This window comes from Peromyscus maniculatus, chromosome 2 (assembly GCF_049852395.1).
Source record: "Peromyscus maniculatus bairdii isolate BWxNUB_F1_BW_parent chromosome 2, HU_Pman_BW_mat_3.1, whole genome shotgun sequence".
NCBI classification, from domain to species: domain Eukaryota; kingdom Metazoa; phylum Chordata; class Mammalia; order Rodentia; family Cricetidae; genus Peromyscus; species Peromyscus maniculatus.
In genome coordinates this window covers 160556093-160582624 of record NC_134853.1, presented here as the reverse complement: position 1 = coordinate 160582624, position 26532 = coordinate 160556093, and the positions used below count along the sequence as shown (strand labels likewise).

Here is a 26532-nt window from a genome sequence, read left to right as displayed (position 1 = left end):
GGCAGCCCCTTTGGGAGGCTGAACGATCCTTTCACAGGAGTCACCTAAGACCATCTGCTTATCAGACATTGCAATTCATAACAGTAGCTGATCAGTGGTGGTGCTCTCCTTTAATCCCAGTACTCGAGAGGCAGAGGCAGGTGGATCTCTGTGAGTTCAATGCCAGCCTGATCTACAGAGCTAATTCTAGGATAGCCAGGACTATACAGAGAAACCCTGTCTCAAAAAGCCAAACAAAACAAAACAAAACAAAACAAAACAAAACAGTAGCAGCAACAAACAAAAATTCATAACAGCACAATTACAGTTATGAAGTAGCAACAATAATACTTTTATGGTTGAGCCTCACCATAACACGAGGAACTATAGTAAAGGGTCATAGCATTTGGAAGGTTGAGAACCACTGCCTTAGATGAACTGACAGCTGAGAGGCCTGGGAGATAAAGGCAGATAGAGTTCAAAGGACAAAATGCCAGGGAAGAGAGAACTGTACCCAAACACATAGAAGATACCAGAGATCTAGAAAGGATTCTTTTTTGGTATTAAGCCCGTCTGGGAGAAAACCAGCAGCTGCAGATACTTGGGAGGCAGATGTTGCACAGCTGCTTTATTATTGTTTTTAAATTTTGTATTTATGTGTGTGTAGATACCTGTTTAAGTTTATGTGTACCACATACACAAAGGCATCCTTGAAGGGTCACCTGATGTAGGTACTGGGAACTAACTGAACCTAGGTCCTCTGAGCAATTAAGAAATCGCTGAGCCATCTCTCTAGTTCCCAGTAGTTTGAGGTTTTATTTGTTATTGTGCTTTTGTCTTCTTAAAACAGGATCTATGTAGCTCTGGCTATCCTAGAACTCACTATGGCTGGCCTGGAATCCCCAGAAATCTTCCTGCCTCTGCCTCTGGGGTGCTCGGATTAAGGGCATGCACCATCACAACCTGCTTGTTTTTTGAGACAGGACCTCATGTAACCCAGGGCAGCCCCAAACTGTCTATGTAGCTGAGGGTGGCCTTGAACATCTACAGCTGCCCCTAGTGTAGTAAACTTACAGGCATATGCCATAAAGCCCAGTTTATGGTGTGCTAGGGATCGAACCCAGGATCTTCTGCATGCAGGTAAGCACTCTAGTAATGGAGCTACCTCCTCAGCCTTCGAGGAAGAGCACTTGAATCCCAGAGTTGAAGCCCTGGATTCCATCTGTAGCACTCGACCTGTTAGAGCATGCCTGTAACCCCAGCACGTTTGCCTCAAACGTGCAAAAAAATATTTAAGTTTTTTTTTTCTTCTGGAAGTCTTTTGCTGTTGCTGGAGATCCAACCTAGGGACCCAGAGAATTCCAGGCAAGGGTTCTATTATTGAGCTACACCCTCAGCACCTTTGCTCTGTCTTTTTAAATGCAAATACTATTCTTGAATTAGTTATCCTTCATAACAACCATTCATGACAAAACCCGATTTGGACAAGCAGCCTGCCGCACAGAGTCCCTACCGCAAACTGCATTTGGGCCTCAGCCACCAGCCCTCACCAAAGCTGCAAGGAAGCTTCAGGGAGCTACGCCCAGGGCTCCACCACATCCCTGCACCAAGTGCAATCTGACTCTTTCTCTGAAGCAGGAGAGAAAGTCCCTAAGTGGGTGCAGCCCAGACACACCCAGGCTGTGTCCTCAAGATCCAGAGCTTTCCAGACCGCGGAGGGCGGGACTCGTGGATTCCGGGCCCTGAGCAGCAGCAAGGAAAAGCTGCGCCCCGCAGGGGTGAGGCTGGACCGTTTCCTCCGCAGCATCCGCCCTGGCCGCGGCCACCTAGCAACCTCAGCCACATACTCGCAGACACTAGGCATTGGCCGGAGGGTCACGTGAGTAGACGGAGCCACCCATTGCGCGCGTGCACTGCAGGCTGGTGCTGTTGCGCACGCGCAGTGTGGGGGAGGACCGCTGCGGGCAGACGTGACCACAGAGAGGCCCACATGCAGTTCAAAGGCTTTTTGTGAATCTGCGGGTGGAAGCGTTTCGTTAGGAGAAAACATGGCAGACTTTAAAGTCTGCCTCCCCCGGGAAAAGAAAGTTCTCAGCAACCGGTTTGCCTCCAAAAGAATTTCTTGGCAAAGGGTGAACTTTAAAAACACAGAATTGTTTTTGCCTGGAAGAGCGACTGTATCGGGCGTACAGCCTGCTGCGGTGGTTGCTGCATTTCAGAAGTTTACTTCTGGATCATGTTTTTATTATTTATTTGAGACAGGGCCTTTGGATGTAACCCAGGTGACCCCCAAACCTCCGATCCTCCTGCCTCGGCTTTCCCAGTCACACAACATCCTTGACATTAATATTAAGAGTGACTGGTTTATGATTATCCCCACCTGGCTGTCCGATATTCTGCCGACCAACATACATAGTGACCTATGTGAAAAGGATTTGAGATGACTGGGATGGGACAATCTCTTAAAAACTCACGCACTGGAAGGATCGCTTAGCCCAGGTTATCCTGAAACTCCTAAATGCCTCCAAGCTTTCCAGTTCTGGGATTATAGGCTTGTTCCACAACACCAGGCCAATAACATCCTTTCTGATACACTTCCTCCAGCAAGTGGAGGCATGCACTCACGCAGGCAGGCAGTAAGTTAATACTTGTTGAAGAAATGAATAAATGTTCGACTTTCAACAGGTTCTAGGCAAAGAGTGGGAGGAGGGGGCATACCTGTGATCCCAGAACTCGGGAGGCCGAGGCAGGAAATGTGCCATGAGTTCAGAGCCAACCCAGGTTACATAACTAGTCAAGACTACATATCGGGGTTGAGGATTTAGCTCAGTGGTAGAGCGCTTGCCTAGCAAGCACAAGGCGCTGGGAAGGAAGGAAAGAAGGAAAGAAGGAAAGAAGGAAAGAAGGAAAGACTACATAGCAAGACCCTGTCTCAAAAACATAGATTGGTGGAGTGCTTATTTAGCATGCACAAAAGCCCTGGGTTCAATTCCCAGAACCATATATACAGAAGCAAGTAAAAGCCACACCTGTAATCCCAGCATGTGGGAAATGGAGGGGGAAATGATGAGTTCAAGGCCTACCTAAGCTTCATGCTGAATTTGAAGCCTGCTGAGCCCACAGGAGACTGTCTTAAAATAAAACAAAACAGTAACAACAGTTCAGTTGTATTTGTTAAGTTGCCAAAGTGACACAAGCCTTTGATTGTACCCAAAATATTGGTAGTGCCCACTCAGGAGACTTTGTAACCACTTTGTATCTTTAAAGTTGTGTCTTTAGACTCTTGTTTTAAACAGTTTTGAGTATTGGCTTTATAAGACAAAGGTCTCACTTGGTAGTCCAGGATGGCTTGCATTTTGGAGCACAGGCTAAGCTGGAACTCTAATCATCAGCCTGCCTCTGCCTCCAGAGTGCTGAAATCATAGGCTTGAGCTACCGCAATCAGGCTTCCTTGTATTCTTAGCTTTGTGACTCCTTAGCCTACAATCAGTTTTCATGAAGGTACAGGTGTTGCCAACCTCTTGTCTTTGTTTTCTGAGAGACTGTTTAACTGGAGCTCTGGCTGTCCTGGAACTTACTCTGAAGCCTCAAACCAGCTTGCTTTCAAATATGTGATCCTCCTGCCTCTCTGTGTCCCTTGAATGCTGGGATTACCAGCATGTGCCACACCACACATCACAGAAAGTTTTTCTTGAAGAGAAAGAAAAATAGGATTTTTTTTTTTCTGTAACAAGGTGGGGATCTTGAAGTAGATCTGTCAAGGATAGGTCAACAAATTCCTGCTCAGATGTCAACAGTAATTCCTTTCATCACAGAACTCTCCTCAGGGCCTACCTAGAGGTCTGCAGCCTGCAACTGATAATTTTATTCCCTATCAAAATTCCCACAACCTAAGAAAAACAAAATTTTCAGCAGCCATAAAGATACTAGGATTAGTTCAGATCCTTTCCAAAGAGCAGGTTGTTTTTTGTTTGGTTTTTGAGGCAGGGTCTCTGTGTATCCCTACCTGTCCTGGAACATGCTTTGTAGACCAAACTGGCCTTGAACTCACAGAGATCTCCTCCCTCTGCCTCCCAAGTGCTGGGATTAAAGGCTTGTGCTACCACGGCCAGCAAGGACCTTGAGAGTATAGGAGTCTCCAGCAAGTTCCAGGACAGCTAGGGCTGTTACACAGAGAAACCCTGTCTCGAACCCCCCACCCCCAAAAAAGGAGCAAATGAAGAGCCCAGGAGCAGAGGGAAGAGCACTGAGGTTGAGTTTTCCACACACCAACTTTGACCCATTTCGTAGTTTGACCCAAGGATGATTCTTGCATTCAAAATATCAATCTCTAGCTCCAAACATAGGAATTGGGCAAATCATGGCTCCAGCTATCAGAGGGTAGCAAAGTTCATACTTCTCTGAAATGTGTCCACAGTCCAGAGTACAGGTGCACTGGAGAGGAGGTCACTCCGAGTGTGGTGGGACTGGTCATGTGGCAAGGGAGCTGCTGGTGCCTTACACAGGTGCATGTGATCCTGGCCAAAGAAATAGGAAGTGTGTGTGTAAAAACACTCGGGAGGCTGAGGCAGGTGGGTCTCTGAGTTAAAGGCCAGCCTGGTCTACAGAGTGGGTTTGAGGACAACCAGAGCTACACAGTGAGACCCTGTCTCCAAAACAACAAAAATCAACAACAACCAATAAAGGAATAAAATGAAGTTTATGTACTCTCATTTGATGAGCTAGAAATGAAGAGAATTAGGGTCTGCTTTGAGCAACCTAGCCAGGATATGATAAGGAGGTGTGGCATGTAAGTGCAGCTTCAAGGAGGCATTTTAGGCATTTTAAAGAACACTATACAATTCCCTAAAGAAAAAGTAATAGTTCAAAAGTATTTACAAGGCTTGACATGGTGGTAAGGGACTTTAATCCCAGCACTGGAGAAGCAGAGGAAGGCACATTTTTTTGAGTACAAGGACAGCCTGGTCTAGATAGAGAACTCCGGACCAGCTAGGACTACATAGTGAGACCCTGCCTCAAATTAAAAAAATATTTACGATATAGACACATCAATCAATATGTGTCAGAGTGACGGCTCGGTGGATAAAGGGCCTAGATGTGCAAGCCTAAGGGAGGAGTTGGATGTCCAAAAGCCATATTAAAACCTGGATGCACCAGGCTGTGGTGGCACAGGCCTTTAATTCCAGCACTGGGAGGCAGAGGCAGGTGGATCTCTGAGTTGGAGGCCAGCCTGGTCTACAGAGTGAGTTCTAGGACAGCTAGGAGTATACAGAGAAACCCTGTCTCCAAAAACCAAAGAGAGAGAGAAAAGGGGGGTGAGAATCAACTTTTTTTTCTTTTTTCTTTATTTTATTTTATTTTATTTTACAATACCATTCAGTTCTACATATCAGCCACGGGTTCCCCTGTTCTCCCCCCTCCCACCCCCTCTCCTTACTCCCAGCCCACCCCCCCATTCCCACCTCCTCCAGGGCAAATCCTCCCCGAGGACTGCGATCAACCTGGTAGACTCAATCCAGGCAGGTCCAGTCCCTTCCTCCCAGCCTGAGCCAAGTGTCCCTGCATAAGCTCCAGGTTTCAAACAGCCAACTCATGTAATGAGCACAGGACTTGATCCCACTGCCTAGTTGCCTCCCAAACTGATCAAGCCAATCAACTGTCACACCTATTCAGAGGGCCTGATCCAGCTGGGGGCCCCTCAGCCTTTGGTTCATAGTTCATGTGTTCCCATTCATTTGGCTATTTTTTTCAATAATTGAGTAAAACTGAAATTTATTATAAGCCACAGTCGTCCTAGGGACCTCCATGCTATATATATAGCCTCCATGGTTCTATGGGTTGTGGTCTGATTGTTTTTTATTTTATATCTAGAATCCACTTATGAGTGAGTACATACCATGACTGTCTTTCTGGGTTTGAGTTACCTCACTCAGGATGATTTTTTCTAGTTCCATCCATTTGCCAGCAAATTTCATGCTTTCATTGTTTTTCTCTGCTGAGTAGTACTCCATTGTGTATATGTACCACATTTTTTTTCATCCATTCTTCCGTTGACGGGCATCTAGGTTGTTTCCAGGTTCTGGCTATTACAAATAGTGCTGCTATGAACATAGCTGAGCATGTATCTTTATGGTATGAATCAGCATTCCTTGGGTATATGCCCAAGAGTGGGATGGCTGGGTCTTGAGGTAGTTTGGAGAATCAACTTTTGATAGTTGTTCTCTGATACCCACCCACCCACACACCACCCCCCAGTAAATACTTTTTAAAAATCAGGATAAACTAGGCGTGGTGGTGCCTGTCTGACAGGAGAATGCCAATGTTGAGGCTAGCTTGGGCTACATAGTGAAACTGTCTCAAAAAATAAGAAAACAACCATACAAAGAACAATTAAAAAACCAAACCCAAGGGCTGGAGAGATGGCTGAGCAGGTAAGGGCGCCTCCTGCTAACATTGACGACCCGAGTTTGCCAACCCTGCACCCACACAATGGAAGGATGAAAGGGACTCCAGTCAGCTGCTCTCTCATCTCCACGTGCGCCCCTTGTTGTGAGCACACCCACCAAGATCTAACACAGCACACAGAAATAAATGTACTTTTCAAATGAAAACAACAACAACAAAATCAGAGTAGATGTCTTTACCTGGTTGGCTGTTTGAAGTAGAGAATTAGGCAAGAACCGAGGAGGAGAAGGGAACCTTGTTGGCAGTGACCACGGAGTAACCAAGGTGGTTTGGAGCACAGCATTGTGACAAGTGTGGGCAGAGCATCTGTGCTCCAGTCAGGGGGAAAATAGCTTAGATTATTATTTTTATTATTAATTACATAACTATGTGGGGGGGGATGTGAATAGGTGCCCACAAAGTCCAGAGAAGGGTGTCAGATCCTCCAGAGCTGGAGTTACAGGCTGCTGTGAACTATCCTACGTGGATGCTGGGAACTCGGTCCTCTGCAAGAGCAGTATGGGATTCTAACCTCTGAGTGATCTCTCTGGCCCAAAAGTTTAGATTCTTACTTCCTTCCAATTTGAAAAAGCCTCCCAATCACTCTCTGTGTGCATTTAGGGAAGTAAATTAAAGTCCCCAGGCCTCAATTTCCTTATCCAGGAAGTAAAAATGAGGTTTTCGAGAACGTTTTGAAGAATAGTCCTATCTGAGGCATCTTAACATGGTGGTTAAGATTATCGGCTTGCTGGGTCTGGTGGCGTAAAAGCTCCTGAAACAGACTCTAGGCTCAGGCAGGCCTCAGGGTCATGCCTCTAATACCAGCACTCTGGAGGCTGAGGCAGAAGGATTGAGAGTTCCAGGTTGGCCTAGACTACATAGGACCTGTTGGAAAAACTAGACATGACAGTAGGCTCACGTCAGGTTGCTTGTTTTGACTCCCGGAGCTGCTATTAAATGTTTTTGTGTCCTTAGGCGAGAGGCTAATGGTGAGTCTCTACCCCTCCAGTTCTTCTGTAAAATGGAGGGGATACCTCATGGGGCTTCCCTGAGGGCTCAGTGACTCGCCACAAAGAGCTCAGAAGAGTTCTTGGCACATAGTGTGCATTCGGTAAATGTTAGCGATCATTTGAAAGGTGCTCGACAGCAGTGATCAATTAATGGGACTGGTTTTTGGTAAGCCATGTTATTCTGGAGCAGGACTCCAGGTCTGAGACTCCCTCTTCTAAACCTTTACCTCACTCCAGCCTAAGCTGGGACGAGGACTGGTGTGTTGTTTGTGGTGATAGGTGGTAGCTGTGCAAAGTCTACCTTGTAGTGTGAGTGGACTAGAGTCCACACTGAATCAGATCCCAAGAGGAAGTTCACTGGAGTCCAAACGGGGTGAGGCATGAGAGGAACTGAGCTGACTGGGAGGAGCTGGGAGAACTTTGTGCTCCTGCATTTGGCTCTGAAGAGGCAGGACTAGATTCAAGGCCATTTGAGCAGTGAGCAGAGTTGTAGGCAGATGACCACAGAAGCTCTATCCCATTCTCCAGTTAGCAGCCATTTGGAAATTAAAGGCATATTTCACAGCTTTGTTAAAGTATCACATACTTCGTGCACCAATTGCAGTTCATTCAGGTTGTTGTCAAGACGGGATCTCTCTGTTATACAGCTCTGGCTGTCCTGGAACTGGCTAGGTAGACCAAGCTGGCCTAGAACTCCCACAGATCACTTGCCTCCGCCTCTAGAGTGCTGGGATTAAAGGCATGCGCCAAAATGCCCAGCTGAGACAGGGTTTTACAATGGATGCAGGCTGGCCTTGAACTTCCCATCCTCCCACTTTAGCCTCTTGAGTGATGGGATTACAGGTGTGCACCATCACGCCAGCTCAGCTTAACAGGGTTATATGATCTTTACCACAATCAATCTTAGGACATTTTTATCATCCCTCAAAGAAACTCTGTACCCATCATACTACGGCCCACAGGAATATAAGAACTCAGCTACAACAAAACAACAACAACAAAGCCAGGCAGTGGTGGCGCATGCTTTCAATCCCAGCACTTGGGAGGCAGAGCCAGGTGGATCTCTGTGAGTTTGAGGCCAGCCTGGTCTACAAAGCAAGTTCCAGGATAGGCTCCAAAGCTACAGAGAAACCCTGTCTCGAAAAAAACAAACAAACAAACAAAAAAAATAACTCAGCTGGTTATGTCAATGTCACTACCTGAAGGGATCAAGGAATTCCTTCAGAGGAAGCCAAATTCATAAATTCCTGCCGTGTGGCCATGGCGCATGCCTTTAATCTCAGCACTCGGGAGACAGAGGCAGGCAGATCTCTGTGAGTTGGAGGCCAGCCTGGTCTACAGAGCGAGATCCAGAACAGGCACCAAAACTAAAATACAATAAACTCCCCCTGCTCTCATCTGCATTTGGCACCATAGCCACCGTGGTGAGCGGTACCTCCTTGTGGTTTTAATTCACAATTGCATTTCATTTTGATCAACCGATTCTGGGAGCCAGAACTTCAGAGAGAGTACAGCGTACCGAGGAGATGGCTCTGAGAAGTCTGGAGCCTCAACTGCAAAGTCTCAAAGGCTGCCGGTGACTCAGTGGCTGGGGCTAAGTTCATCTGGAAGGTTCTAAACTCAGATACTTGCTGGGTTTTTCCTGCTGAGTGGCTTTGACCTCAGCTAAGCTGTTGCCTGAAATAGCCAGGTGTTTTCTCCGTGGTGGTCTCACTTCAAGAGATAATTTGAGCGTCCTTACTGGCTCCCAAGAGCTAACTGTCTAAGAGAACCAGGTTAAATGCCATTCAGACTTAAGGTCAGAAGCCGTACCGTGTCACTTGCCTAGACTCAGTCTACACCATAATTCAAACTGTCACACAGAGTCAGTCTACACCACAATTCAAATGTAGGGACTTCTTTATTTTCTGAGCCAAACTGGTCTCAACCTCTCTTTTTAGTTGAGAGTGGTCTTGATCTTCTGATTGTCCTGCTTCTGGCTCCAGAGTGCTGGGGTCACAGGCATGTGTGTGCATGCTAGGTAAGCACTCTAGCAGCTGAGTTACACCCCCATCTCCCACCCTGTCTTGAGACACGAGGTCAATATGTGGTCAGGTGCCTAAAACTGGCAGTCCTCTCAATTCTGCCTCCAAAGCGTTGGGATTACAGACGTGCTCCATCATGCCCACATATCACTTTTTTTCTTTTAAGACTGATTGTATACGTGTATGCATGTGCCTATGTGTATATATATGCACCAAGTGAATGCAGTACCCAAGGATACAAGAAGAGAGTATTGGGTCCTCTGGCTGTTGCAAGCCACCCAACATGGGTGCTAGGAACTGAGTCAAGCTTTTCTAAAAGAGAAACAAGAGCTCTTAACTCCTGAGCCATCTCTCCAGCCACATCCCACGTGCCTCTTCTTCTTTTTGGTTTTGTTTTTTTTTTTTTTTGGTTTTCCGAGACAGGGTTTCTCTTGTGTAGCTTTGCGCCTTTCCTGGATCTCACTTGGTAGCCCAGGCTGGCCTCGAACTCACAGAGATCCGCCTGCCTCTGCCTCCCGAGTGCTGGGATTAAAGGCGTGCGCTACCACCGCCCGGCTTATTTTTTTTTGTCTTTTTTTTTTTCTTTTTTTTTTGGTCTTTTTTTTTTTAATAGAGCTGAGGACCGAACCCAGGGCCTCGCGCTTGCTAGGCAAGCGCTCTACAACTGAGCTAAATCCCCAACCCCTGGTTTTGTTTTTTTGAGATAGGGTTTCTCTGTGTAATAGCCCTAGTTGTCCTGGAACTAGTTCTGTAGACCAGGCTGGCCTTGAACTCAGAGAGATCCACCTGTCTCTGTCTTCCGAGTGCTGGGATTAAAGGCATGTGTCACCACGGCCCAGCCACATGCCACTTCTTAATGGGAGGAAAAACATACAGGATGGGGGGGATTGTGATGGCCATGGTAGGAAAATAAGTTCTTCCAGAACCAGGAACCCGAGCACTAGTGGAAAAAACGTCACAGAGAGGCTGTGGAGGTGGCTCCGCCCCCAAGAGTACTTGTCCTTTCTGCAGAGGACCCAGGTTCAGGTCCCAGCACCCACGTGGTGGCTCACAAACATCTGCAGCTCTAATTCCAGGGGACCTGATACCTTCTCCTGGACTCCAGAGCATCAGGCAGACACATGGGGGGCACATATGGTACAGACATGCAGGCAAAAACGCTATACACTTTAAAAAATTATATATATGTATATATACATACATTTGAAAGTCCTGTCGAATGTACCTAATTTAAAACCTATTTTAGCCGGGTGGTAGTGGCGCATGCCTTTAATCCCAGCACTTGGGAGGCAGAGGCAGGCAGATCTCTGTGGGTTCGAGGCCAGCCTGGTCTCCAAAGCAAGTTCCAGGAAAGGCGCAAAGCTACACAGAGAAACCCTGTCTCAAAAAACCAAAACAAACAAACAAACTGTTTTAAACCCCCTCTGCTTTAGAAAGCATTATGCTTTAATGGACAGCATCCATTAAAGCTTGTTGAAAATGCTAAACACTAAATGCTTGCTTTCCTAGCCTCTCGTACAGCTACTGGACACAGGTCTGTCCAGTAAGATACCAGCCAAAAGTCTGCTGATAGATCTAGGCAAGCGCCAACCTTGGACAAGAAAATGACTCATGGTGTGGAGACTTCAGCCACTTTGCAATCTTTGGGGAAAGGCCAAGAGAATTGTTACATCCTTAGAGGTAGGTGAAAGGCATTGGCCCTTGTGCATTGAGCCAATGAACTGGAGCAGCTGCCTGTCCAGGCCCCTAGCCTGTGAGAAAACAAACCCTTATTTGGTAAAGTCCCAGATAGCATCTATCAACTCAAACTTAGAAAACTAAAGGACTTCCTTGGGAGTTGGAATTACAATTCAGGTGTAACAAGTTCATAGAGTGCAGAGTCAGTGTTGCAAATAAAGCAAGCAGGGAAAATTTGATCTGAAATGGGTGAGTAGAGAAACTCCATTGGAATTGGGAAAGAATTGGAGTTGTATAAAAGGCTGTATGTGACTGATTTCTTCAAGCCAGCGTGGTGGTGCATTCCTTTAATCCTAGCACTTGGAAGACAGAGGCAGGTGGATCTCTGTAAGTTCAAGACCAGCCTGGTCTACATAGTAAGTTCCAGGGCTACATAGTGAGACCCTCTCTCAAAAACAGGGTAGGGGCTGCTAGAGACCTGGCTCAGCAGAGGCAGAGGCAGAGGCAGGCGGCTCTCTGTGAGTTCGAGGCCAGCCTAGTCGACAGAGCGAGTGTGAGGACAGGCTCCAAAACCACACAGTGAAATCCTGTCTGGAAAAAAATCAAAACTGGATTTGGATTAAAGACATTTGCCACAACGACCAGCAAAATTTAAACTTTTTCAAGAAACGATTCATACAACAATAGCATCTTGATGCCCATTAAATGTCTAGGCATGAGTTAATCATCTCTTTTAGATGACACAAAGTGTGAAGGTGACCAGTGGGGCACCTGACGTCCTCAGAAACCTCGTTTCCCAACTCCATTTTGAAAGGCTCTTAGGATGTTGTTTTCATTGCAATTTGCCATTTATTTGTACAGTAGCTGGGCTTTCTGTCACTCGGTCCTTGGTACCAGCATTGCCCTTGGGGCCCAGCTTCTCCATTCTGTCTTTGTAAAAAGTCAGCACCTAGAAATTCTCCCTTTTCTGCAAACTGAAGTTCTTGCGGCATGCACAGCCATCCTGCTTCCTATTTCCTTCCACAGCAAAGTGAGACCTAGGGATCAGACAAAGGAAGGAGTGAGGTTTCCGTCCTACGTTAATTACCAAGACGAAAGCGAGTTACTATTATAATGCTCGTTTCCATTTTGAAAGATGTTTCAGATCTGCTTGCTTAAGTCTCCCAAAGCAGATGGAGAGTCAAGAGTGAGGACTCGGATCTCTCATCCACTTTCATATCCGCGCACAGTAGGGGCCTGTTGGCTGAATAACTGAGATTGCGGAGTGCTCACGAATTCAGTTATTAAGTCAACCAATAGTGGCTTTCCCCCACCCCCGCGTTCCTCCCGGACAGGCTTCCTCAGCCCCGCCCCACACCCCGCGCGTCGCGAAGGCGGCTGCAAGCCAGGAGCGCTTTACGGCAGCCGCGTTGCGGCGGGGCGGGGCGCCGGGCGGCCCGCGCTTGACGGTAGCGGTGGGAGGCAGGCCGGCAGGCAGACGGCCTCGCAGGCGGGTGGCGGCGGCCGTGCTGGCTGCTGAGGGCGGGAGCGAGTGAGTCACTGCGCGCGTGTGAGGGAGGGAAGGAGCGAGGGAGCGAGCAGCCCGCGCCCGCCGCCCTCCCGCAGCTCCCGCCAGGCCCCCCGCCACCGCCTACCCTCCGCCCAGCGTCCAGGCCGGGCCGAGCCGAGCCGGGTCGGGCCCGGGCCATGCTGCTCACCGTGTACTGTGTGCGGAGGGACCTCTCCGAGGTGACCTTTTCCCTCCAGGTCGACGCCGACTTCGAGCTGCATAACTTCCGCGCGCTGTGCGAGCTCGAGTCCGGCATCCCCGCCGCCGAGAGCCAGGTACGCTGGGGCAGCGAGCGGGGCCTCCAGACTCTGCAGCCGGGGAGTTGGGGGGCGGCGGGGGCCGAGTCCCTGCAGCCGCCCGCCCCTAGATGCACCCACTGCAGCGAGGGGGACACGTGCACGGGTGGACGGCCCTCTCCACCTTCTGGCCCTCGGGAGCCCTGGGTCCTCATCACGTACCTCCTGCTTCTCCGACCAGAAATACCAGTTTGGATCCCTGGGAGATAGACGCTGGTCTGGGGTTTGCTTGTTTGTACCGAGTTTCTGCTTCAGTATGTGCAGTTTACCTGGGAGCTTGCAGATTTGTAGTTAGTTCAAAGTGAGGTTCGGGAAAGTTTGAGACTCGTTCTGCCTCTGACGTCTCTAGAAATGCTTTTCCCTACGGCATGTGTTTCTGGTTAATTTATTATTATTATTTTTTTAAGTGATGGTTAGGCCAACTCAGTCTATTTGCTTCTCTCAGGCCAAAGCCCTCCTCCTTTCTGGTCCCAGTTCATTTGGGTTAGTACAAAGCTCAGTGCTTTCGAAGGATATGAGCTTGAAAATGGCCTACTGTCTGAAGATCTCCGCGGGACTCGGTGGCAAGGAGTTCAGCCCCTCTTATGTTCTAACAAGAAAATATATTCTTAAAATGCTTTGCAGCTCTTAATAGTCTTTATCAAGCACAATAGGTGGACTATTCTGTAACCTTTGCACTAAAACAGATTCTACCCAGAGTGGGCCTTGCTGGGCGTAGTCTAAACATTAGAAAATTATAGACGACTCCCAAGGCCCCAGAATGTAAATCTGGATTTCCTTCTGCAGTTATGAAATAGTTCCAAAAACTATTGCCCAACTCCTGCTTGTTCTGCCCTGACTTATGATAAACGTGTCAATATTTTGTTCAGAAGTATGATTCCTTTACACAATATGAACTTTAGAACCTTGGCATACAACTTTTTTTTCTGGAAGGATCAGTCTTAGGGAACAAGGTGTCACTCACATACACAGTCTGGCAAAAGGTAGAGATTAAACAGTTCCCCTAATTTCCATAGAAAAAATTAACTCACAGAAACCTAGTACTCAGTTCCTGTTGGTAAACCCCATGTTCGTGTCAATGGCAAACTAAGACTAGAGAGATTAGAGAGGGGGAATATCAGCCTTTTTGAAGATTGATTGATTGATTGGGGGCGGCGTTCAAGGTTCAAGACAGTGTTTCTCTGTGTTGCCTGGTTGTCCCTAGAACTTCTGTAGACCAGGCTGGCCTCGAACTCACACACATCTGTCTGCCTCTGCCTCCTGAGTGCTGGGATTAAAGGTGTGTCCCACCACCACCTGGCTTGATTGGTTGTTTTTTGAGGCAGGTCTCACCATATAGTTCAGATTGGCTCTCACCTAAACTCAGAGTCCCTCTTGACTCTGCTTCCCAAGTTTTTGGAGGCCTGAGCTATGGCAACCAGCTCTTTTGTTTTTGAGACAAGGTCTCAACTATGGGGCCAGGGTTGGCCTCAAACAACAATCTTCCTGCCTCAGGCTCCTTACTGTTGGGATTATAAGTATACACTACCATGCCCAGCCTCACTTTTCAGTTTTTGAAGGTTTGTTTTGTTTTCAGTTGTTCTTTTGTGTGTAGCTGTTTAATTACCCAAGTTCTAATTGCCAGCTGATTGGAAATAATTTTAAGTTGAATTTGTCAGTACGACTTGACAGTGAACAGAGGTGGACATTGTTTCCGTCTGCCAGGCAAGCGGTCTACTACTGGGTTATATCCCCTCCCCCACCCCAACTCCCCCAACCCCAGGCGGTGGCACTCAGATGTCTGTAAAAAGAGTTTTAAGTAAGTTAGGGTATCAGATTGAAAGCTAATTGTATGACTAAAGAGGGCACTGTCTTCTGCCACCTTGGGGCTTTAGGGGTGCTACTTGAACAATTAGGCTAGCGCCAGATTCTTCCACTGCTAGCATTAACATTTGGTATTTACTTTCTTCCCGACCCAAATTAGTGTGCTCCAACTAGTGTTAAGCCTGTATTAGATAGCTGTAAACAGCACCCTGTTTTTCAAGTTAGTGCTGTTGGCTCTATGTAACCTGACAACACAGTGTCTATTTTAAGAACTGATTTTTTTTAAAGCACTCTGGGGGTTGGGGGTCGCCTGTCTAGTTCATTGCCGAGCCCCCCTCAGGCAGGAACAGGATCCACCCCAGACACTTGAGTCACTTCCTTTCCTTGGATCATAAAAGTAACGCCATCTTTTGTTTGGTTGGTTGATTTGGTTTTTGTTTTATTTTTCCCAGTCATTTCTTATTTGAGCTCCCCAACCAGCTTTTCTGACTTGTCCCTTCCCCTCAGATTTCTTCCAGTCTGTCTCCTTCACTGGGCTTTAATTTTCCCATCCCCATTCCCTCACCTGTTTCTGACTCCATGCCACTGGTGTCCAAACATGGATGAACTTTACAGAGCCCTCCTTGCCTATTGGGTGGCACTCGCACTGAGATAGAGCATGCCCTGCTTTAACCACATGTGCGGTGGAGATGGTTTCTGTTCTAAATTGATTGTCCTCATGCTATAACCTGTACCTCCATAAGTCAAGTGTTTGAGATCATGCTCACAGTACCTTATACATAAATTACATAAATGGCTGTTTTATTTACTATACATGTTGTGCATATTCTGTTATATGGTACAGAGCAGTTACAGCTAAGTTATATATGTGCATATACTATATCAGTTACATTTTTAAAAAAAGATTTATTTATTTATTTATTTATTATGTATACAGTGTCCTATCTGCAAGCATGCCTGCACGCCAGAGGAAGGCATCAAATCTCATAGATGGTTGTGAGCCACCATGTGGTTGCTGGGAATTGAACTCAGGACCTCTGGAAGAACAGGCAGTGCTCTTAACCTCTGAGCCATCTCTCCAGTTCAGTTATATTATGTGCATACATACATACATACATACATACATACATACATACATACATTAAGTGATAATTACATTATAAACATGCAAAATAGAATTTAAGAAGGATAAAATAAGTGGGGAGAGGGTTGGCCCACACCTTTAATCTCAAAACTTGTGAGGCAGAGGCAGACGGATCTCTGAGTTTGAGGCCAGCCTGGTCTACAGAGAGAGTTCCAAGACAGGCAGGGCTACCCAGAGAAATCTTGTCTCAAACCACCCCGCCCCAAAGAATAAACTAGAATAAATGGAAATGGGACTGAAGAGACAGATAACAATTAAGAGCACTTGTTGCTCTTACAGAGGTTTGATTCCCAGCACCTACACAGTGGCTCACAACACCCTCTTCTGGCCTCTGTGGGCACTAGACATGCACATAGTACACATACATACATGCAGGCATAGTACACATAAATAAGTCTAAATTAAAAAAAAAAATTTTAAATAAATAGAAGTGAAAATGCTCGTGCTTTCTTTCCTACGCTTTTTAGTTGTCACATGCCTGTCCTGCCCAGGGAGCATCATTTGTGCACAAGACACTTAGAAAAGACGTTAATTTTCCTAACAGCTCTAGTCTGATTATAGTAGTTCTAATGCAGTGACAATAAATTTAGAATAGAAACCATCTTCTGTACTGTGATTAAAGCAGGACATGTTCTCCCTCATTGCAAGTGTGGGCTTGGCAGCCAGACAGGCTCAGGGTGATGCTTTGATGCAGGCTTGGCTGGGCCAACTTCAAGCAATTATCAGAACTTAGCTTCACGTTAAATTAATGTCTTGTTATTTTTGACACATAATTCACTTCTATAGGTAGCATGGAGTAAAAGCCTGTACAGAATGGAAGGATCATCAGTGAAAGGCATGTTTAAGTGGCAACTAACAGCAGTAACTGTGACCCTGGAAATGCCACTTTTCACACAGCCCGTGTGTGGTTTACAAAAATGTTATTTTAAACCATGGAAACTGAAAGTTTCTATTGTGGCTAGTTTTGGTTTATTTCCTTAAGTAATCTCCCCCCCCCCCCCAGGTAAATACTGAATAGTCATGATAGAAAGGTTATGTAACACTGAAAAGAATAAAGAATGCAACCACTCACTCATTCCTCATAACTCAGAGATACCTGCAATTTGGGTGTTAGTTTGTTGTTTGGATAGTTTTTGTTTGTTGTTATTTGAGACTCACATTTCAAGGCCAGCCTGGTCTCCATTGTGGTTTCAGGCCAACCAAGGCTACATAGTGAGAACCTGTCTCAAAAAACAGGTTTTTGTTTGGGTGCTGAGCATGGTGGTTCACACCTTAATCCCAGCACTCGGGAGGCAGACACAGGTGGGTCTCTAGTCTAACCTGGTCGAATAGGAAGTAGAGAGACCTTGTTTAAAAAAAAAATAAGGTCTACTGGGTTGGGGGTAGGAGCTCTGGTAGAGCTTCCCTGCTACACCTTTGATTCCCAGCACTGTCAAAAAGGATAAAAGTGACATCCCACCCACCCCATTAACCATTAAGTGAAGGCTCTTCTTCAGGGACCAGAAAACATTTGATGTCATACTTTAAGGTTTTCGGATTGCATTGTTGAGTCTGTTGCTAGGTGTTGATTGTTTAAGGTTGGAATCGCATCTTTTTTTTTTGAGACAGGGTTTCTCTGTGTGGCTCTGGCTGTCCTGGAGCTCACTCTGTAGACCAGGCTGGCTTCAGACTCACAGAGATCCACCTGCCTCTGCCTCCCGAGCGCTGGGATTAAAGGTGTGCGCCACCACTGCCTGGCTGGAATCTCATGTTAGAGTGAGGTTCTAATATTCCTCTGTTGTAAGTATTAGCTGCTGCAACAGTTCTGCAGATTTACACCTGAAAGTGTAGAGTTCTGTTGTACAGAAGGCAGAGGCAGGCGGATCTCTGTGAGTTTGAGGCCAGCCTGGTCTACAGAGTGAGTCCCAGGACAGGCACCAAAACTACATGGAGAAACCCTGTCTGGGAAAACAAAAACAACTAATCCTTTGATGAATTCATAATATGATGGCATTATTGGGAGATGGTGAAAAGAAGTGGGGTCTGGTAGGAGGAAGAGTCATTGAAAGCATGTCCTTGGGACGTGTCTTCCTGTGTCTGCTTTTCACTTTGGCCTGCCATGATGTGAACAGTTCTTTGCTGTGTCCTCCTGACCATGATCCAAATCCTGAAACCAGGGCCAAACAGACATCAATGCCCAAGTAACTAATCAACCCATTTTTGAGGGAATTGGGTCAGATATTCCATAGCTTGTACACATTATACACGTCTGATGTCAATGGCGATATAGAACTTACCACTTCATTAATCATGTTGCCATCCCTTTTCTTGTCCCTCTCTCCCTTAGTTTTTTTTTTTTTTTTTTTTGAGACAGGGTTTCTCTGTGTAGCTCAGGCTGTCCTGTATTTCTATGTAGAACAGGCTAGCCTCAAACTTAGAGAGATACAGAGATCCACCTCTCTCTGCCTCCCCAGTCTGGGATTAAAGGTGATTGCTACCACTCTTGGCTTCTGTTGCCATCCTTTTAAAAATGAGAAATGGGCTGGAAAGATGGCTCAGCAGTTAAGAGCACTGGCTGCTCTTGCAGAGGGCTGGATTCAGTTCCTAGCTCCCACATGGTGGCTCACAAACATTTATAATTCTAGTTTTAGAGAATCAGACACTGTTCTTCTGGCTTCCACAGGCACCACGCATGCAAGTAATATACATTATGTATGTGAAGGGCAAACATTCATACACATAAAAAAGTCAGAAAGTAAATAAAAATGAAAAGTAGGCCGAGTAAGAAGACACTAGACACTGCAGTGTCTCTTTGCGTCTCTCCTTTGTCCTGTCCTGTGCAGTCCTGCACCATGACCTACATCCCCCGCCAGCCCCAGTGTTATTTGATGTTTAGAACAAAAACTGTGTGTATATCCCATACCCCATACTCAGAATTGAACCCAGGGGCTTCACATAGCAGGGCAGGTATTGCCAGTAGAGGTATAGATCCTTAGTGATGAAGTCTGGCTTAGAAGCCAGTTCCTGAGGCTGCTTTGATGTGCTGGAAAAGAATATCATTTATTTTTATTTTTTCCCCCTGAGACAGGGTTACTTTGTGTAGCTTTGGAGCCTTTCCTGGAACTGGCTTTATAGACCAGGCTGGCCTCGAACTCACAGAGATCCGCCTGCCTCTGCCTCCCAAGTGCTGGGATTAAAGGTGTGCCCCACCACTGCCCAGCAAGAATATCATTTTTAATGTCAAGCACATAGAACATCAGTGTCAGTTCTCTTAATAGCTGTGTGGTCTCTTTGTCTTCTGGTCCATAAAATTGGACAGATGATCCCTGTTAAAATGGCTGTGACACTCAGTGAGACAGTGTGAGGGCTAAGTGGGAAAGGGTGGACTTGGTGTGTTAGCCCAGTATAGTTTCGCTCAGTGGTAGCAGGATGCTCTTTAAGTTTGGATTTCCATATTATGTCCCACTGGAAGAGAATTCAGTAGTCTTGTGCTGAGCTCTTCCATGCCAGGCAGATGCTCTCCCACTGAACCAAGCCTCATCCTTAAATTGTTCTCATCTTACTGAGTTTGGTTCTTTATAAATGAAGACATTTTCTAGCAAGTATCTGCCTTGGGAGGCGAGTCATGAGCCTTTAAATACATTACAGCTGACTCACTGAACCTGAGACACTAGGGAAGGCCATGGGCTATTCGTGATCTCATCACAGTGGCTCAGTTGTGTTGATGCCACCCAATACACCTCAGCCTGAGACCCTAGTTATGGTTGTTTTCGACTCACCCCCACAAATTACATGTAGTACAGCGCTCCATTGTATTACCAAAAAGAAAAAAGAATCAGTTGTTTCCTACCTCCAGTAAGTCTGAGATACGCACTTGGATAAGTGTCATGACAAGGTGGCAGGGATGGTTGCAGGCATTTTTAGTCAGGCATAAAACTTGTAAAATTGGACAGACAAGTTCTGCTTTCTTGTCTCCAGAAGGATTCAGTTTTGGAGGATTGGTTTTTTTGCTCATTGCAGCTCGAACTTGGGAGCAGATTGACAGCAAATGCAGAGAAGGGCTAAGTAAGTGATGTTTGCCTGTTCTGTTCCCAGGGGCTTTGCCAAGAGAACACGTGAACAGACAGGGAGGCTGGTGTTAGACAAGTTGCCCAGCAGGTACAAGGCCCTGAGTTCAGCCCAAGCATGGAAAAAGAAGTGGAGGGGACATCTGTGGTGACCAGTCCTGGTGGCCTGCTTGACACAAGAAATTTGACTCCTGGCCTCTTAGTGACAGGCCCCTCCCAGAGTTCTGGCTGAGTTAGTACCCAGCTCAGGTTGCTCAGTTTGTGGCCCAGAGCAGAGCAAACGCTTAGGGAGCAAGCTGTGCCAAGCCCCAGTGTGTCTGTGGTGTACAGGACGACATAGGGACAGTTTCTACCCTTGCGTGGTGAAGTCTCTGTGCTCCTGTGTGCTCCGTTCTTCCCTCACAGTACACTCTGCTTTTATGTGGGAACCATGGAAAGTGTTTCTGTTAACAGGACCTAGCTCAACGTGTTCATCTTTCTGTTGGTTTTTCTCATAAACATGAGAGCAGTAAAACTGGGAGAGGGTCCTGCCGGTGCCGGCTCACTTCCCCTGCACCTGCTGTGTTCCAGTCGTTAACCACGGCTGTAGGTTTGCTTCGCGGCTGAAAAACACACTTGCCTTTTTTCCTGAAGTTCTTTCCTTGGTTTTTTGTTTTGTTTTTAAAGATAGGGCTTCTCTGTCCTGAAATTTGCTTTGTAGACCAGGCTGGCCTCAAACTCAGAGATCCTGCTGCCTCTGCTTCCCAAGTGCTGGGACTAAAAGCGTGCACCACCATTCCTGGTTCTGAATTTCTTTATTATCTCTTTCTCAGATTTTTAAAATACATTTTTTAAACATTTTATTTATTTATTTTGAGAATTTGATCATTGAGTACTGTGTTTGCATCATTTCCACACACACCCATTCATGACCTTTTTATAATTATTGTTACATGTATACTGGGCTTTAGTTTTGTGGGTTTTTTTGAGACACTATCTCACTGTAGCCCTGGCTGGCCTGATACTCAAGGTGGTTTTCTGCCTTGGCCTCTTAGTGTTGAAATTACAGGCGTGTGCCACCATACCTAGCTAAAAGTATACATTATTTACCTTGTAGCAGACATACCCAGAACATGTCATCCCTATTTCCATGGTTGCTCAGAATGAAAGCTAAATTCCTTACTATATGAATCAATGCATCCTTTACTTGAGCAGACTTCTGGGCACTCGTTACATAACAGGATTTGTCCTAAGCATCTGTGATGGGCAGCTGAACAAAATCACGTTCCACATAGCCTACCTTTTAGTTGAGCAGATCAATATAGTATATCAGGTGAGAAAAGTATAGTTTACTTCAAAATACATTGTGTCATTAGGAATGGAACCCAGGGTCTTGTGGGTGTAAGGGAGATGCAATGTCATTGAGCTACACCCACGGCCCATGTCCAGGGTACACTTTAAATGTGGTTTCAGGGAAGAACACTGAAATAACACTTGATCAGAGACCTAAACAAAGTGACAGGAGAAAGAATGGTCCTCAGGTAGAGGAAGAAACCGCCTGAGAGGAAGAAAATGTGTGTCTCATTGGAACAATGAGATGAGCAGTAGGATGAGGTCAGAGCTGGCCATCAGCCAAATCCTTTGGGCCTAGTAGGAGACAGGCAGGATTTTGGGTTTCCTTTTAGGCGTGATGGGGACCCATGGAAGAGTCTTGAGCAGGGAACATGATGAAGAGGAAAAGTGGTATCATGTTGCTTCTCCATACTTTATACCACTGGATCTCCCTTGCAGATTGTCTACGCAGAAAGACCTCTCACCGACAACCACAGATCCCTGGCTTCTTACGGCTTGAAAGATGGAGATGTTGTAATTTTGCGACAGAAGGAGAATGCAGACCCTCGTCCTCCAGTGCAGTTCTCAAGTAAGACCAATACTCATCACCTTCTATTACAAATGTCAGACTAGCATGGTGTAGACTGCCTGCCTGCTGCATAACCTTGACAGGTCATTGGATTTCTAAATCAGTCTCCTCTTTAGTAAGGTAGGTGTCATAATTAACCTAGCTTTACCTCATCAAGAGGTGATGTCATCAGAGTTGTGTAGCTAGTAAGTAAAAAGTGATTGAAGTGGTACTTTTTCTGTTATTCCAAACTTGGCAGATTTAAGTGGTTGGAGCACCAAGTTTGGGTTCCTACCTGACACTGCTATTAGTCTTGATGCACCATTTAGAATGGGGAATTTTCTTCCCTTTGTAAAGATCTCTTTTTCAAATGATACATTTGCCGAGCGGTGGTGGCACACGCCTTTAATCCCAGCGCTCGGGAGGCAGAGGCAGGTGGATCTCTGTGAGTTCGAGACCAGCCTGGGCTACAGAGTGAGTTCCAGGAAAGGAGCCAAGGCTACACAGAGAAACCTTGTTTGGGGGGGGAGTTTAAAATGTTATTTTTATATGTATGGCTATTTTGCCTCCGTATGTCTCCTGTGTGCATGCAGTTGCTGTGAAGGTCAGAAGAGGGTGTCAGATCTTCTGGAACTGGATTTAATTATTTTTAATTACGTGTGTGTCTGTGTGGAGGTTTTTACACCTGAGTGCAGGTGCCCACAGACATCAGCAGTATGAGAGCCTCCTAGAACTGGAATTAAAGGTGGTTATGAGCTACCTTACATGTGTGCTAGTAGCCATCAGAAATTTAGCTCAGTGGTAGAGCGCTTGCCTAGCAAGTGCAAGGCCCTGGGTTCGGTCCTCAGCTCTGGGGGAAAAAAATCACTCTTAACCACTGAGCTATCGCTCCAGACCTCATGGCTTTTTGTTTTGTTTTAAAGATGGATTCAAACCCAGAGCGGTCATGGAACTTTCTGTATGACTCAAGCTGGCCTCCAGACTCCTGAAGACTGGAATTACAGGCATGCACCCACACATTCAGCCAGGCTCTGTGTTCGTAGTCTGGAGCCTGCATTTAGGTTTAGGAGGTTTCTGTGTCTGTAAAGTATGCAGGACTGTGTGGGAGTGGACACATATGTGCTTGATGCTGAGAGGGCCCATAGCTTCCTTTAGCTACTCAAAGGGGCTCATGACTCAGAGTTTCCAAGCCCTGATGTGGAACTACATGATGAAATGTGTCTTTTCCCCCCACCCTGCTGCCTACTGTATTTTGGTGAAATTTTCAGGTAGTATTTATAGCCTCTAGGTCTCCTGTTTTGAAAGTTTATGGTACTAGGTTGAGAAGTGTGTTAGGTGACAGCAGACTGCAGAATGGAGCACAGTGCTTCCTCCAGACTTCGAGACCATCTTCGGGCACTCACTTATCAGTTCTGGACTTTCATCCGTCCCTTGGGCTTCTGCTTTAGGAAGAATAGCAGTTTGAGTTTGCCAGTCAGTAAAAACCAAATCTTCCCTCAGGTACTTTGTGAGGTGGTTGGTACTAGACTAGAGAGTCCCTGTATTGGTTTTGTTTTTGTTTGTGTGTTTTATTGTTTTCTTCGGTGTTTCTATATGGACAATGTAGCCAGTAGGTTGCTGTGAGGGGAGGGGTATATGTGGAGATCTGGTTTAATGAAGTAAACAAATTTTTCAGAATTCTGAAGTGAGTGGACTGGCAAGATGGACTGTCAGGTGGAGATAAGCTTCTCCCGCTGCAGAGGCAGCCCCACCCACGTAGTTTTGGTGGTTGGTAGGGACAGCAGCTCCCCAGGGAGCCTGCCAGTCACTCACCTTTCCATTGCTTAAATGTTTTGTCCTATATGACCCTTCTCAACACACACCCACTGGCTGACAACTGGCCTCTGTTTTAAGACAGTGACTTACTTGAGTGTAAGCTTTCTCTTTTTGTAGTTGAAGCACAAAGGGCTTTATCGAGATAAAATCCACACACCACACATTTCACCTGTTTCCAGGATAACATTCAGTGGCTGTAGACGATGATTCACAGTTGTGTAGTTATAGTCTCTATTTAGTTCATTGAGCATGGGGAACCCTAAGCCACTCTCTGTTTTCCTTACACTCTGAGAGGTTTCCTTTTCTCTTTGTTTACTGTTCTGGGCATTTCATGGCAGTGGAGTCGTACATTGTGAGGGCTCATGTGTGAAGAATGAAGTTCTAGAAAAATCCAGAACCTGAGATGAAAAACTCCTGCTCTTCAGTTCTTCAGTCCTGTAAAACAATTATGCCCTTTAATTGTAACACACACCTTTAATCCCAGCACTCGGGAGGCAGAGCCAGGCGGATCGCTGTGAGTTCGAGGCCAGCATGGGCTACCAAGTGAGCTCCAGGAAAGGCGCAAAACTACGCAGAGAAACCCTGTCTCGAAAAACCAAAAAAAAAAAAACAAAAACAAAACAACAATTATGCTCACTTCCTTTTCAGGACCATGTGTGTCTGGGATGCACAGGTGAAACTAAAAATTCAAAGAGGTACAAAGAACTTCCTCATTCAGTGCTTAGCTGTGCAGAATTTGACATGAAGTGTTTATGTTGTGCACTTGTTCCATACAGTTTTCTTTACCCAAGTGCCTGACTTTTCAACAGAGCAGCACATCCAGGGCTGGAGAGATGGCCCAGTGGTTAGGAGCATTGGCTGCTCTTCCAGAGAACCTGGGTTCAATCACAGTCCCCACATGACAGCTCACGATTGTCTGTGATTCCAGTTCTAGGGCATCTAGACTGTGTAGATGCACCACATGTGTGCCTACACCGTGGATTTCAGAGGAGGATGTCGGAGCTCCTGGAAGTAGAATTAAGCATAGCTGTGAGCTAGTACAACTATACAAGTGCTTTGAACTACCAGACAGCTCTCCAGCCCTCGGGTGTCTCTTACTAACCACGTGTGGGCCAGTAAGATGGCTCGGTACAAGCCTGGCAACCCGAGCTTGAGTCCCAAAATTCACATTAAGGTGACAGAAGAGAACTGATTGGGTGAGGTAATTTGAATAAAAATGGCCTCCATAGGCTGGTTTTTGAATGCTTAGCCAGGGAGTGGAACTATTTGGAAGGATTAGGAGTTGTGACCTTTTGGAGAAAGTGTGTCACTGGGGATGGGGTTTGGGGTTTCAAAAAGCCCTTGCCAAGCCCAGAGTCTGTCTGTCTGTCTCTCTGTCTCTGTCTCTCTCTGCCTCTCTGCCTCTGGATCAGGATGGAGCTCTCAGCTCCTGCTCCAGCATACCACCATGCTCCCTGCCGTGATGGTAATAGACTAAGCCTCTCACACTATAAGCAAGTTTCCAGTTAAATGTTTTCTTTTGTAAAAGTTGGCGTGGTCATAGCATCTCTTCACAGCAATAGAACAGTGACTAAGACAATGGGTGTGCACTGGGATACATGCTCACACATAGACCATACACTCTACACAGTAACAGTAAATAAAATCTTTAATTAATTAATTTTTATTCATTTATTCATTTTGGAGACAATGTTTCTTTATATAGCCTTGGCTATCCTAGAATTCACTATGTAGACCAGGCTGGCCTCAGACTCACAAAGGTAAGCCTACCTCTGCTTCCTGAGTGCTGGGATTAAAAGCTTGCACCAATATGCCTAGTTCAATAAAATTGTTCTAGAAGAGCCATATCTAGAATTAGGCAATTGCAGTTATTGAGACAAGGTATAATTTGTTTGTTGTTTTTTTGTTTTTTGATTTGTTTCGTTTTTGTTTGTTTGTTTGTTTTGAGACAGGGTTTCTCTGTGTAGTTTTGCGCCTTTCCTGGATCTCGCTGTGTAGACCAGGCTGGCCTCGAACTCACAGAGATCTGCCTGGCTCTGCCTCCCGAGTGCTGGGATTAAAAGCGTGTACCACCACTGCCTGGCTGTCTGTTTGATTTTTTAAGTTTAACTTCTTTATTGACTCTTTGGGAGTTTCACATCATGCACCCCGATTCTGTTTACCTCTTGGTCTCCCCCATATCCTCCCCTCATCCCTGCCACACCCCCCCACATAAGGAAACAAAATCAAAGTACACAAGCAAGCGAACAAAAACAAAACAAACACCAAAGCAAACTACAACAGAAAAATCTTTGTTTCTTCGTCGTCTTCTTTCCTGCTTCTCCGACACATCTTCATTCGTCCTGGTAGCACTGGAGGCTTCGGTGTGCCATGCATATAGTACACCTCTTTGTCCCTTCAGTTTGACTGAAATGTTTATTGTGATGAGTCACTGGTCTGGTTCAAGGCCTCTGATTTCTGATACACCATCATCACTGGATCCTCACCAGAACCCCTCTGGGATATTCTGTGGCTGCCATGAGTCTTGGAGATCGTGCGGGTATTGTTCCACAGGACTAGTCCCTTTACCTGCTCCAGCAGGTCCTAGATGGGGTAGATGCTAGAGTGGGCCAACCCAAGACCCTGCTGTGGGCTTAGTTGGTAGGCATGCTTGTCATTCTGGGCCCCTGGGGCCACTGACCTCAGGCGAGGGGGTATAGGCAGCTCTCCTCCATGCGTGCCCTCAGGCTGGGTTCACCTTGGCCTATGGTGGGGGCGTGGAGACCATCTCTTCAGCAAGCAGGGGCCAGTTTTCTTGCTGTAGTGTCCAGGCAGAGTCAAGACTAGCTTTCCCAGGGCCAGTGAAGGCTACGGCCAGCTCATCAGG

The 26532-nt window shown here is 46.3% G+C and overlaps 1 protein-coding gene and 1 long non-coding RNA gene across 4 annotated transcripts in view; one reads left to right on the top strand and one right to left on the bottom strand.

Moving 5' to 3' along the window:
• Positions 1-11115: 11115 nt before the first annotated feature.
• Positions 11116-26532, top strand: part of LOC102907099 (protein DDI1 homolog 2) — a 51944-nt gene continuing 36527 nt past the window's right edge. The window contains exons 1-2 of one of the 3 annotated variants that reach the window (XM_042272258.2): positions 11116-11137; positions 21743-21872. Coding sequence is in view for 2 of the 3 variants with exons in the window: in XM_006975455.4 (XP_006975517.2) it covers positions 12821-12958; positions 21743-21872 (268 nt within the window). In the remaining variant the exon portion in view is untranslated. Of the gene's footprint in view, positions 11138-12572; positions 12959-21742; positions 21873-26532 lie in introns of those variants that run through there. The other 2 variants (XM_006975455.4, XM_076565608.1) reach the window with 2 other exon arrangements.
• LOC143272051 (uncharacterized) lies at positions 11961-12968 on the bottom strand. The gene is made up of 2 exons (XR_013049435.1): positions 12832-12968; positions 11961-12171 (listed from the first exon to the last, which is right to left on the bottom strand). It is a non-coding gene; the product is annotated as an uncharacterized LOC143272051 (long non-coding RNA).